The sequence below is a fragment of the Archocentrus centrarchus genome, chromosome 4, assembly GCF_007364275.1.
Source record: "Archocentrus centrarchus isolate MPI-CPG fArcCen1 chromosome 4, fArcCen1, whole genome shotgun sequence".
NCBI classification, from domain to species: domain Eukaryota; kingdom Metazoa; phylum Chordata; class Actinopteri; order Cichliformes; family Cichlidae; genus Archocentrus; species Archocentrus centrarchus.
In genome coordinates, this window is record NC_044349.1 from 26,343,767 (window position 1) to 26,358,295 (window position 14,529).

The 14,529-nt window shown below is 39.3% G+C and overlaps 1 protein-coding gene across 1 annotated transcript; it reads left to right on the forward strand.

Moving 5' to 3' along the window:
• The first annotated feature begins 71 nt into the window (after positions 1-71).
• On the forward strand, positions 72-14,394 carry chaf1a (chromatin assembly factor 1, subunit A (p150)). Its single transcript, XM_030727654.1, has 16 exons — positions 72-367; positions 2,261-2,308; positions 2,566-3,221; positions 3,706-3,768; positions 3,866-4,110; positions 4,651-4,732; positions 4,845-4,913; positions 5,095-5,312; positions 6,412-6,580; positions 7,114-7,194; positions 10,041-10,142; positions 10,281-10,527; positions 11,971-12,127; positions 12,241-12,559; positions 12,733-12,817; positions 13,541-14,394. The coding sequence occupies exons 1-16, from the start codon at positions 304-306 to the stop codon at positions 13,648-13,650; spliced, it is 2,715 nt and encodes a 904-aa protein (XP_030583514.1). The 5' UTR covers positions 72-303; the 3' UTR covers positions 13,651-14,394.
• The last annotated feature ends 135 nt before the right edge of the window (positions 14,395-14,529 follow it).

The following is a 14,529-nucleotide window of genomic DNA, read 5'->3' on the forward strand; positions in this document are numbered from 1 at the left end:
ATCCCTTGGGCAGCCGGTGACTTCTTTTGGGCCAATCAGCGAAGAGCATTGCTGGACGTGTCAGGCTCCCGCCAATTCCGACTCGGGAGCGCGAGGCAGGCGGCAGGGTAAACTGGGGGAGCATGTTGGAGATGTGGGAAGGAGTATGTCTTATAAATTAGAAATACATGTCATTTGAATAGCAGTACAATATTGGTTCGCTACTGAGGTGTATTTTAAGGTGTTAACGCGAACCGTGCGGGCATTTTGAAGTCGCTTTGCCGGAGGACAGCTAAAGACAGACGCACCGAGTGAGTGGTTGGGATGTTGGCGGCTGAAAACCCATCGGTGGAAGGACATTTGGCAGTATCGACTCCTCGTAGAAGAGGTAACTGTAAGACGCTGACTGTCCTTAAAGCGCAGATTGCTTTAACGCTTACAATTATACTATAGATAAGGTACAGTTTCGTCTTAATGATTTAGAGACTTGACAAACTGGCAAAACTGTCCGTTTCCTAATATAAAGTTACCTAACGCTAAAAACCTGCTTTTATTTAGCGACACCAATTACTATTAGGTATTGTAACTGATAGGAGGCAAACGTTGGCTTTTTATAAATATGCGCCATTGTCTTGAAACATTAAAGTCTGCTATGTACAGCTAACCTGCTACTTTGCTGTGATGTCACTTAACGTTAATTCGGAAATGTTAACGTCAGGTAACTTTTAAATTAGTTAAATTAGGCCTCAGTTTGTCGGTATTTTATATTCATCAAGCTTGGACTGACCGCTAAAGGCCTTTAACCTATTGACAGTTTTTTTGGGTTAAGTTACAACTCAAAGCTCTGCCTCAGGTGCTTAGCAAAAGCTGCTAGGCTAGATGCTTAGCACCAAACATGAAAGCCGGGGTCATAGTTGAAGCATTAAAGCTGCTCCCTTCTCTTCAGCTTTACACGCATTGATGTTTAGTGGCTGTTCTACCTTTATGGTGTTGTTACGGCCATCGTCGGTGGTTGTTTCGAGGTTTCGGCTCCGCGCTTGGGCAGGCAAAGCTTTGCCTAACAGACCAAACCAAGGTGCTTGTCCGGTGGACTATACCGGGCCTTGTTGCACCGAGTCATACATCGGTTGGCGGGAGAGCAAGCCAAACACGACAACGACACCCAGTATAAAGTTGCATTGTTAGCACACTGATGCTGCAAAGTTAACGGACCAGATTCAAGTGCCACTTTTACTCATAGATAAACTCTTTTAATTGTAACTGACGATTGTAAGGCCCAGAGCATGCTTGCTTCGGCGGTTGTTGTTATGACAGGTGTAAATAAGTAATAGTTTACTACAAGCGGAGTCTTAACACTAAAAAGTGGTTTAGTGGAGTTGCCAATCCTTAAAATGCCTAAATATAATGTTTTTTTTTTTTGTACTGATGTTGAGAAGATTTCAGGGATGCCAGTGGCATTATTGGTTCTAATAACGGGTCCACTTCTCCTGACTTCTGATCACTCTTCTGCGTGTGGGGACGGGAAGTAGGCCTCAGTAGATTCCCTGCATCACCGTAACTGTTTTATTGTCTGTACATGTGAGAAAGCATGATATGTATCATAATATAGTAATAATAATTAAATCTGTGCGTTTGTGTGCTGTTTACAGCAATTGTCATTTTAAAATGACAGCTAAGATAGGCCTCAGTGCCCCCCACAAATATTGGATAAGTGGAAAAAGATGAATGATGATACTGGGATGAAAGTTCAGAACCAGTTCAATATTATCCAGCCTATCAAAACCATCTCAAGTGCCTTGACGTGACTGTTGTTGTGAAGTGGCATTATATAAGTACAACTGATTTTTAATTGAATTTGAGGTCAGAAGTTTATTTGCTTCTAAAAGCCACAGATTTTTCAAATATTCCAGTTGATTAGTCATTTGCTTCCAAGCTCACTGGTTTTGTCATTGGTGACATGTTTTTACATCACAAAACAGTGCACCTTATGTGTTTTATTTTTATTTATTTTTTTTTTTTTTTTGCATATCTGTAACTTCAACAAAATGTCCTTCCTATACTGTAAACATTTATGAGAAATCAATTAATGAATTGATAAAGTAAAGTAGGCATTAACATCTATAAAATCTTACTCATATCATTCTCAATCACAACAGGAATCAGTTCCACTGCTATTTTTTTTCTTGAGCTGTATTACTACCAGCTTATTATTACAAATGTGAATATTTTGAAGTGAATTCTTTCTTTTAATGATCTTTTAATGTATCTGTTTTCTTTTTAGGCATGGATTGTAAGTCAAGTAACAATGTTAACAAGAAACTTGTACAAGGTAAATGCAATGTTTAATGTTTGCTTGAACACTTTATTAAATATATTACCCTTGACAATAAGAAATCAGATACTGCAGATTGGATATTTGATCATGTCTGTCCTCTTTTCTGAAATCATACCTTGCACTAACAGTGCCAATTAATTTTTTCTGCACCTATTACATTTTTCTCAGCGGTATATTGAATCAAGATTCAGTTTAATATCATATAAACAGTGGTGCAGGCTTAAATAATCAGTATTTCCTTTTACCTGCAGCCCGTCTTCCTTTCAAGCGCCTGAACCCTGAACCTAAAGAGAACCAGCCACCTAAGCGCCCTTGTGCCCATGCCTGCCCTGAACCTGAAGTCTCAGACAGGGAGAATGAGAATGCATCTTCTCCTCTCTCTGTGCACAGTGGCCCACCTTTAATTAATGGTCGTGGGCCACTTGATGGCTTTGTAAGCCGCAGGCGCCCTGCAACTTCAGATGAGAACATGGTTATAGATCTGACTGAGGACAATACATCATCTCCTGTAAAGGGCCTTGCTTCACCTGCTTCAGCCTCTCCATGCCTTCCAGCAAAAGACAAGCATCCCTGCAAAGACACAGTGGCCTCTCCTGAGAAATCCAGCAGTGCTGATGATGGTTCTAAATTTCAAACATTAGACTCTGTTGTAATCAACGAGGATGATGATGGTGATGATGATGGTGATGAAGAAGAAGAGGTGGAGGAAAAAGACAACACAGCATCCATCTCTCAGCTTGACACAACGCAGGATTCTGATATTGAAGCAGAGGAGCTGAATGAGTCAGAAAATGTTTCTAGTTTGGGAAACCGGTCCATCCAGTCAGTTTCATCAGTCACCTCCCCATCTGAAAGCTCGCCAGAAAAGTCCAAGATGGATGACCCTACACCCACTGCTACACCTACAGTATGTACAGCACCCAGTGGCCGTGCTTTTTATTTAATCCCACATTGGGCTGTATAATACTACAAACATAAAGTGTTCCAAAGAGTTTGTTTGGTTAAGTATTTGCATACATCTCTTTCACGCACACACACAAAAAACAAGACTTTTGTTCAGCATTTGCTTCCTATCATTAATAGACTGCTTTAATGTGTCATTCTTGGTATCTACTCTTGTAATGCATAACATTAACATTTTAAACCATCATTAACAATTAACATTGTAGTGCTTTTTTTTTTTTTTTAAGTCTTTGCTATTAATTTAGAAAAAACCCTGCTGTTAATAGAGGATATATGCACTTTCAGATACATTGTAAACATTTAGACACAGGAACATTTGTAAAATAGTATTGCAAGATTTTGCCCACCTTTAAATTATGCCAGTAAAAAATGAGGTTGATTGGATGCCAGGCAATGACCATGAGGTGTTTCTGTTTTCTCTCTAATAGGAGCCAAAGACCACCCCCAAGATGCCAGCAGATCAGAAAAAGGTCAAAAGACGCTCATTGAAGGTGAGGCATTTATTGAATTCTGTTTAAAAAAAAAAAATAATTTAAAAAAATCAGTCATGAGAACATGATTTAAGTGACTGAATATTTGCCATTTTAGAGTTTACAAGAACAAGAGGAGAGGCTTCGGCTGCGACAGGAGAAGGAACGCCAGAAGGAAGAGGCCAAAGCTGCAAAAGAGAAAAAGAAAGAAGAAGCTCGCAAACTGAAGGAGGAACGAGAAAGGGAGAAGCGGGAGAAAAAGGAGAAGGATGAACGAGAGAAACGAGAAAAAAAAGAGAAGGAGGAGAAGGAAAAGGCAGAGAGGCTAAAAGCAAAGGAGGAGCTGCGGAAGTCCAAACTGGAGTGAGTAATGGATTTAATAAATTCAGTGCTGTAAGGTGACACATGATTTATTTATCCCAGAAGTTGGAAAATTACTGTCATAGTAGAAAAAAAATCAACTAGAACAAATGCCTATAACAAATGTCTATAACGTAGAATAGCTCATTAAAAAATACAATGTAACAAGACAAAATGGCTCAATAACATAAATATTACGCATAAGTGTTTAAATAGAAGAAATAAAAAAAAAATGGTGCTAAATAATTAAAATCTAAATGTAATATGATGGAGCTTAATAATTTAAAAAGCAAAATAAATAGGGATATTGTGAAATGAGGTTGGACAGATTTATAAATCTGTCCTTGTGGCAGTGGAGCTGCAACAGAGGGTAGTCAGGGTTGTCTGTGTATTACCCATACCTTTCACCATAGCCACAGTCATTTGAATGACCTATTGGTCAGCTGATGGAGGAATCCAAACAGTGTATTTATTAAAACTGAATTGTTTGTTTTCTTGTTTTGTTTTTGTTTGCTAAAATATTTTGGTTAACATGTGCCTCAGAGCCAGGCTTGAAGAAAAGCGGAAGAAAGAGGAAGAGAAGCGACTGAAAGAGGAGGAGAAACGGTTGAAAGAAGAGAAAGACGTAAGCTTGTGTGATAGTTACAGCATGAACTCAGCTGATGCTACAACATCTTGTTCTGCATTCAAAATGAGCAGTTTTACTCAATGTGTTGGCTATTCTGTTTTGGTTACAGCGCCTCAAAGCAGAGAAAGCAGAAATTACACGGTTTCTACAAAAACCCAAGATCCAGCAGGCTCCAAAGGTTAGTATGTTTGAATCTTTGTACTATGAAAAATCTCATAGTTTTCACTGTTTTGATGTGTTTATGAAATACTGTACATATTCTTGTAGTCTGTATAGCCTCTTTTAACTAATGTGTTATTTTAAATTCATAAACATCAATAAAAATATTTGTTGCTTGCTTTGTTTCCTTGTAATTTAAGACACTTGCAGCTGCGTGTGGGAAATTTGCTCCATTTGAGATTAAAGAAAACATGGCTCTTGCACCACTGTGCCGGGTTCAATGTGAGGAGTCTGCTCTGGAGGAACTGGACCGATGTTTGCTGAACCCTGCTGATAACCTGAATGGACTGAAAGATTGGATTGGGCAAAAACCCAGACGGTCAGGACCCACCAAACCCAGACAGACAGAATCACTCAGGTGAGGCTGGAAATACCGGTAATCCTAATTTAACTCATGTGTTTGGCCAATTATATATATATATATATAGCATAATGCAAAAGTGAGTGAGCTTATGTATCACCACTTAGTCAATACATTTTAAGTTCATCCTAACTAACTAAGTCTCCTGAAGATCTCAAGACTTCTACAGTTTAAGTGCAGGTGTCCTACAAAATCCTGCAATGGTAAACATATATTGTTTCTGTAAATGTTGCTACAGTGTATTAACTTTGTAAGGCAGATATACATGCATCACAGTTGGTCAGTTTTACATCTATACACAGCAGCAGTAATCCTGTGCACAGACTCCTGGGACTTTGAACTGTAAGTTCAAGAAACCCAAGACGTCTTTCTGTTATCTGAATTCTCTTACCTCACTATTGTTGGTTACACTAGGTGGTCACACAGATTTCGTTATCATCTGCACAAGTTAACCTAGGGTTTGTCAGTTTAGCCTCATACATTTTCACATGAAAGAGATGGCACTGGCAGCATCTGGCCAGTCACAAATATGGACAGGTCTACTGGCTGTAGAACATCTGATTTTAAAAATGAAGTTAAGGCTATAATAGCAGAAAAATATGAAAAGGTTAAACGCATAGCGCAGGGTGAAAGGAACACAGCTGTTGCTGACAGATTAGCAGTATGAAAGAAACAAGACAAAGATTGTCCATGTCAGTTTTGTCAGTCTGGACAAGATCTAGTATATTTCTAAAGGTAGCTGTTTGGAGTCAGGAGTGAAAGCTGGCAAAAATGCTAAATGTAAAAGCTGATAGCTAAATAAGTTTCATTTCATAATTGTGTGATTCATAATCTGATTAGTCGACCAATTGTTTCAGTAGTCGATGACTAATTGACTATCAAAATAGTCATTAGTTGCAGCCCTACTTTGTAGAACATAAAACTCTGACCTGAATAAACCCAAATCCTGCCATGTAATACAGGCCTCTGAGCTGCAAGTTTTTTTTTTTCCTTTTTTCTTAATAATCACATTTATACACTTGAAAAATAATGTCCTGCTTCTTCCCTTCTAACCTGTTTTTGCTGTTTTTATTTATTTTTTCTTTCTCTCTCCCAGGGATTGTATAGCAGTGGAAGGGCCCAAACCAGATGCTGTACCAGACCGTAAACGTTATGGACCCATGAAGCTTCTGCAGTTTCGTGAGAATTACCGTCCAGCCTACTGGGGCACATGGAGTAAGAAGAGTTCACACATCTCACCTCGCTGCCCATTCCAACAAGACAAGGTAAAAACTTCTATTTATTTATTTATTTTTTTTTGTAAATTTATCAGATATTTCAGTTATGAGTATTCAATAAAATATTGCAAATACATTTTTATTTTTCACTAATTTTCAACACTTACAAGAAATAATGTTGATTTAATGTCAGTCGCTACTTCTTCCTTATTTATTATTCCTTGTTAATTCTTCTAAAACAGTGAGTATTCATTGGGAAAAGGTCTACACAATATTGCAAACAGTTTGAATTTTTAACTTTTATGTTTTACACATTTTCAAAATTTGTAAAAAAAAAAAAAAAAAAGTAAATATTGGGCCAATGATTGACTTACAGCCAAATTAGTCTCTGTTGCAGTATGTCAGTAAAACATTTGACAGGAGAGCTCTATAGGCCAACACATCTCTTGTTTTTATACACATTTGTAATGAAGACCTGTATTATCTGAGAACCCAGATTTGGTTATTATTCACCTTTACAATTTTACCTCTAATTTATTTTGTTGTGTACCTGTTGGAATAACTGTGCTCTACCACCATAGGATTTACTTGACTATGAGGTGGACAGTGATGAAGAATGGGAGGAGGAGGAACCAGGAGAGTCCCTGTCTCATAGTGAAGGGGTAAGTCTTACTGGATTGATTATTTATTTATTTTTTAAGTGTGTTTTAGGTTTGACCAACCATCCTATTCTAGTCACAGCAAAGAAAAAGTTCTGGGTTTGAAATATTCAGGATCCTTTCTGTGTGGGTTTCTTCCTAACGACATGCATGTTAGGTCAGTTGGTTGTTGTCATGAATGATATAAAGAGTGGCTGTGTGAGTGGGTAATCGTACTCCCTATTAAGCGCTTTGGTCAGTAAGAATAGAAAAGGGCTGTGTGAATGCCAGTTGACTGCTTTTTGAGTTTCTTCAGATTTGGACTAAAGACTAAATGTTAACAGTTTGGTGATCAAAGGTCACACCTCACATGAAATGTTTTTGGTAAACATTGGCAAACATCTTGCTGCATAATGTTGCAATGGTTATTTAAGCATGGTGAGCAGCACGGTGGCGTGGTGGTTAGCACTGCTGCCTCACAGAATAACATCTAGAAGGTCTGGGTTTGATTCCACCTTGACCTCTTACTCTCTCTGTGTGGAGTTTGCATGTTCTCCCTGTGTCTGCGTGGTTTTCCTCCGGGTACTCCAGTTTCCTCCCACAGTCCAAAGACATGCAGCTACTCTAAATTTCCCATGGGTGTGAATGTTGAGTGTGGATGGTTGTCTATCTGTGGTAGCCCTCAGACAGGCTGGCGACCTGTACAGGGTGTACCCTGCCTCTCGCCCTATGACAGCTGGGATAGGCTCCAGCCCCCCCGCGGCCCTGAACAGGATAAGTGGAAGAGAATGGATGGATGGATATTTAAATAACAGAAACAGGAGATACTGTGTCTGTCTTTCACATTTGTTGACCAGTATGAACTGGTTGGCAGAGGCATATAATAAAGCTGTAATACTAAATGTGTAAAAAAATGTTTTTTTAAAGTAGCTTCTACTCATGTGCACATCTAACAATGATGCAACATAGACCAAAAATAAAGGCAATTAACATTTTGATGGATCTTAACATGAGAATCCATGAATTCAGTGACTAGAAATTTTATTTTACAGTTCCTGCAGACCACTTTTTAAGATGGGTGGTCTCTCTATACCACTGCTAATTTTGACAGCAAATTTTGATTTAGTTTTAGTCATAGTCTTGACGAATTATAATTATAATTTATAGCACCTTACTGAGATAATACGAGTGTTTTACAGCAGGACAGGAAAGGTACAGGGCAGTGTTCAGGACTAAGATTAGGAAAGGCTAATCCACCGCGGTGTGGTGATTTTCTCTAAACACAAACGCTAAACTGGGAAAAACACATAACCCTGCATGACATTAAAATGCTTACCTTTGCATGGAGATCTGGGTAACTGGTTTGCAGATGTCGTTTAAGATTTGCTGTTTTTTTACTCGAGATAGTCGCCCCACTTGGTTTACACATTGTTTTGTGTCTTGATTTTCCACCTACTTCACCACTCTGTGACGTCTACTTTTTAATATTCATAAAAAAAAAATTTTTTTGCGCCATCGGCCGTTTCCATTTCCACCGCCATGTGGATGCACGTGGCAATATTTACGTTCTTTCTATCTGAGCCATTTGATTGGTTCATGACTGCGATGTGACTATTCATATCGTCTGCTGCCGTTATGGCTTCGGTCTCGGTCATAAGGCGCCTGCTACTTTGGCATGCCCCCCTGCTACTCCAAAACAATTTAAAAGCCCTGAAAGGACAAATGTGTACATACATCGGCTCTTCTCTTTCTCCCTGCTGACATTGTTTACATAACTTAGTTCTATCAGAAGTAAAGACAAATCACAGGCTAGTTTGTCCTTCCCGGGTTTAGAGTAAACTGTGCATTTGATTGGATGTTTTCCTAACTTGTCCCGCCCTGTCACAAAATTAAATAAGTTCTGATTGGATGTCCCCGCCAAGCATTTTCGTCTCGTTTTCATTCGTTGACGAAAATGTCAATTTTGCCATTGTTTTTATCCTTTTAGGTAGTTTTAATTTAGTTATCTTCTCGTTTTCGTCATGAAAAAAAAGGGTCGCTGACAAAAACAATGACAAATATTTCGTCAACGAAATTAACACTGCTCTATACTTAATCCAATTCAATCTCTGTACTTTTAATATCTGTATACTCAAAATAGAATAAAATACTTTGGCTAAAGTATGGCCTATCTTTTAATTGCATCAAAGGTAATGGGCTATAATTAGTTTTGTGAACTTACATATACAATGGTGTTTACACTTGTCATCTTTTAACTTCACAACAATAAATGTGGCATGGACTAAAGAGAGCCCATCTTGTAATGTGATTGTCTAGCCATGATGCCCATTAACATGTTGAGTATGAGCACTTGGACCACATCTAATGAATTTGATCCATGAACTATATGCATGTAATGTTTTGAGATTTGCATTTTGAATATATGTGATGCTGCCATTGTTATACGTGTCATGTCAACACCTGCTAGAGCAGGGCTCTAGCAGGTGTTGCAGGACAGGCCTGTCCTGCAGGTTTTGGATGTGTCCGTGATCCAATACACCTGAATCAAATGGCTGAATTACCTCCTCAGTATGCAGTCAAGTTCTCCAGAGTCCTGCTAATGACTTCTATATTTGACTCAGGTGCGTTGAAACAGAGACGCATCTAAAACCTTCAGGACAGGGGCTCTCGAGGCCTAGAGTTGAAGAGCCCTGTGCTAGAGTATTCAAATCCATCTTTGTGGTAGTTTAGGTTACAGTAGGTGACTTCAGGGCCATGCCATGATTGTATGTCACAGACTCACAAGGTGAAAGCAGTATGCTTTGTGGTTGATAACTGTGATAATGATTATTTTACTTATTAAGAAGCTCTGAACTGTTGATCACTTTCAGGAAGATGAGGAAGAGGGAGGTGATGATGATGACGACGATGACGATGGTTTCTTTGTTCCTCATGGCTACCTTTCAGATGATGAAGGGGCACTGGAAGAAGAGGTACAAGTGGAGCCACAGTATTAGTTCCCCCTATAATCTGACAGTTTTTTTGCTTGTTTGATCTTCTGATTTCAAAATACTTAGGCAAAGTTTCTGTTTACCGTTTACACCACTGATCATACCCATTAAACCGTCCAGGATGGTGGGGACCTGGAGAAGCAAAAGCTGCGTCAGAAACTGAAAGCAAGGGAGTGGGATGAGCTGATGTCTAGCAAGAAGATGAAGGTGCTGGAGCCATTGGTTAGGGGCTGCATCTGGGACGGAGAAGCACCTGGCTTGGAACTTTTACAGCCATATGCTGTGTGTTTGGTAGAGCCCTTACCCAAGGCAGACAACAGTCCCAGCCCAAAGGAGATGTCGTTGAAGTCTCAGAAAGAAGAACAGTGTAAGTGTTTGCCAGGTGGTTTACTTACATGCAGAGTTTGAGAATGGAGAGCGGCCTTTTTCTTGTTGAGACTGCAGGCTGCTGTTGGAGTATTAATGTCCGATTGTTGCATTAGTACTGTTGCTATAATTGTCTTTAAGATTAAAGCCCTTGTTCTTAAATAACTTAAATAAATAATACAATATACACTTTGACAATAAATAACAGATAATAATTAACTGCCTCTCCAGTGAGTTCCTTATCTTGCACTTGGACTCCACCCAATGTCTTGTACTGCAGGTAGTGATAATGGTCCTTGTTCTGCTCTGTGAGCTTAGTGTAACACTCATAAAAGATTTCAGGCAGGAGGACTACTGGCACAAATTGTTTTATTTATATAGTGCCAAATTACAACACACAGTCACCTCAATGCACATTATATTGTAGGTAAAGACCCTACAATAATTACAGAGAAAACCCAACAGTCAAAATGACCCCCTGTGAGCAAGCACTTGCTGACAGTAGGAAGGGAAAAACTCCCTTTTAACAGGAAGAAACCTCTTGCAGAACCAGGCTTGGGGAGGGGCAGTCATCTGCTGTTACCAGTTGGGGCTGAGGGGACTGAGGGATTATTGGAAACTCCAGCAGGCTAGGTCTATAGCAGCATAACTAAGGGATGGTTCAGGGTCATATAATCCAGCCCAAAAAGGAAAGTTTTCAGTTTAATCTGAAAAATAGATAGACATCCTATCTCCCAAATCCAAGCTGGGAGCTGGCCCCACAGAAGAGGGGCCTGAAAGCTGAAGGCTCTGCCTCCCATTCTACTCTGAAGTATCCTAGGAACCACAAGTAAGCCAGCAGTCTGAGATTCAAGTGCCTTATTGGGGTGATATGGTACTATGAGGTCTTTAAGATAAGATGGGGCCTGATTATTCAAGACCTTTTATGTAAGAAGAAGAATTTTAATTTCAATTCTGGATTTAACAGGGAGCCAATAAAAAGAAGCCAATATGGGAGAAATATGCTCTCTTTCAGCTGCTGTCCACAGCAGTACAGTCTGCCACTGTGGGACAAACGACCCTAAAGTGAGCTTCCTTAATGGAGGACCAACACAACAGTGACATGGTCAGCCTGCAGTACAGAGACAGTGAGATGGGAAGGGCCAGTGCTATTTAGTTTGCATTGCCTAAACTTTCAAAATAAGTGCAGGGGTATTGTCTGATATGGATTGTGTAATCTTGGATTGATGATAAAATAAAGATGCTAAAATGAGTCGTAAAATATATCTGGGCATCATGCCCAGGTAAAGTTTCTTGTGGGGAAACACTGGAGCACTCCATTGACTCATTGCTCAGCACTATCAGTTTGTTTTCAGCAAATAAAGCTTTAGATTATATTTATATGAAATGTATTTACAGTTTGTAACTAATTTAGATGTTATGACAATATTCTCCTCTTGGACAGTACTTGGTAAGCTGCTGCCCCTTCTGCACGGCAATGTCAACAGTAGCAAAATGATCATCAGTGAGTTTCAGGAGTTTTGTCGCCAGCAGACAACCACCTCATCATCACCTCCTGCTCTGTCCAGCCCTCAGAACACAACAGAAAACATTCCCACCAGGTGAACTTAATAGTTGGTGAATAGCAGATGTATAAATATGCAGTATGAAAAAATATGTTTAAATGGTGCAGTTGTATTGTTTAGATTTTTCTTTACCTTCCTTCTTTGATCAGGATGCAGCTGAAACGCCTCATCAAGAACAATGCTGTTTATGAAAAGCGCTCAGCCTACAAGCGATGCTGTTGGTATGTGCACCCAGAGGTCCTGTCACGTTTTGGTCAGGAGGCTCTTCCAGTGCCCTGCCAGTGGACCTACCTCACCACGGGCGCTCGCGAAGAACCCCGTGAAGAACCCCAGGCAGCCACAGGCTCTCAGGGAAACTCTCCCACTACTCCCCAGACCTCCTCCACCACTCCATCCTCCAACAAAAGGAAGGGCACAGGCAGCATGTCAATCACCAAGTTTATGAAGAGATGTAATGATCCCGAACAGGTAGATAGAGATGGATTGTGAGATTTCTTTTTTGTTGTTTGTTTTTAAGCCCTGTTGACATGGGATTAAGCAATGTCCTCTTCAGAGTATCACTTTAATTATCATATTGCCAAAGATGAAGGTCATATGAAAGGATGTTCTTAAATTGACTGCAGCTTTTTGCTGTTTAACAGACAGAAACAGTTGAGGCTGATGGTTTTCAAGCTGACAATGAGGATGATGATGAAGACGACTGTGTAGTTATTTCTACTCAGAGTGGTAAGTTGCACAGGAAGATTTTTTTTTTTCTTCCAACTGTCATTTTCATCTTTTAGGTTTACTCTGAAATTCAAAGAGATTACACATGTTCCCAAGAAAATATTGAATAAATGGATGAAAAAAATGCTCATATTAAACATGGCTAGAGTTTCAAATAATGAACTCAGTATATTTATGCATAATCCCTGTGATGCAAAAGCTCAGGGTTCAAACTGCAGTAAATGTTCATTTTCTTAGTTCTGCGTGATTCCAATAAGAATGGATATCTGTAATATGGTCATCTATTGTTCAAACCTTTTTGGACCAGCAGTCAGAAGAAAGTTGACTTAAAGCAGTGGTTCTCAAACTGAGGTGGACCCCACAAAGTAAATAAATACTTTTGAACTAGTCTTGTTTTTCTTTCTTTTTTCTTTGCTGCAGATTGGTAAACTTTTATTTCTGCTTCTAAAGTCAGTAGGTGAACTAAGGAGGAATACCAGGGCCAGTATCACATAAATGGGGATTATTTTGAAATGTCAAACATAGAAAGCTAATGTAGAGTCCAAAAATAAAGTAAAAACAAGTATGGAGCCTGAATTTATTAGCTTAAATAGGTCCACTTTGAGCTAAGCACTTAAACTAAGATTCTTAGTACAGTTTCTTGCATACTATCTGATTTTAAAGTGCATGTATGCATTTTATACACCTAAATGAAATCTAATAACATTTGTAATTTTTACTCAGGCCCTACAAAAGAGAACTCCAGTGAGACAGATGGTCCAATGGAAGTAACCCCCTCTGACACTGCTGCTCTCCCCATGGCAAGCTCTGCATCTACCCTCAACACCGTCTGAGCACGGGACAGGCTGTTTTCCCCAGTCAGGCTACCCTGTTTCCACTTATAAATTCCTGCTTCCTGGATATGAACTTCATTGTGTCCCAGACAGAATCAAGTCATCAAGATGAAGCACCTTGCTATGGTACAGGCAGCTCGTAGCAGGTAAAATCTGCTCAGGATTGAGTTCCCTCTCAACTAATTCAGTTCAGTCAGTAGCCATCGGGCCAATTGCAGTTATGCTTAATATTGGTGACTGGCTTAAGGACAGATTTGACCAGTATTCATAGATTGTGTTTAACATTTGCGCTTAATGTGGGCCTCTTGGGAGGGGAAAGTGAATGTCTCTCTGGCACTGCTTCAGCTACTGCAGATTGGGTTGCACAGAGAGAGGAAGAGCAGAACACAAATGACCTTTTTTCTTTTTTTCTTTTTTTTCTTTTTCCCCTCCTCCACGAGAAGCATCAGAGACATCAAGACATTTACGGTTTGAAATGTTGAATTCGTGAAGTTATGGATATGTTATTTTCTAAATGTATATAGGTTACCAAAAGGAGAAGCAAAAAGTCCATCTGTACATTTTCCTGTGATTTCAATAGGTTCATTTATTCTGCAACTTCTAATCCTGACAACTCACTGGAGTAGTTGCTAGATCTGTACTTGTACAGTTAGGTTCAGTCTCACAATGTTTTATAAATATGTATTTTCTTTATTTTTCAAGAATACTTGAACAAGATAAATTCATTAAACATTAATAAAAGTACTGCACTTTTATATTCAGTTTATTCCTCATCCCTTCATGTTTTTTCTGGTTGTCAGGAAAATTTCTTGAGGCTCTGTGCTGTTATTGAAGAATACGGAACATTTCCTACTCCCAAGGTTGCCATTAATGTTACTG

Coding starts and splice junctions, on each gene's coding strand:
- chaf1a (XM_030727654.1), top strand. CDS start 304: ATGTTGGCGGCTGAAAACCCATCGGTGGAAGGACATTTGGCAGTATCG. Junction 3,222..3,705: donor CACCCACTGCTACACCTACA/GTATGTACAGCA, acceptor TCTCTCTAATAG/GAGCCAAAGACCACCCCCAA. Junction 5,313..6,411: donor AGACAGACAGAATCACTCAG/GTGAGGCTGGAA, acceptor TCTCTCTCCCAG/GGATTGTATAGCAGTGGAAG.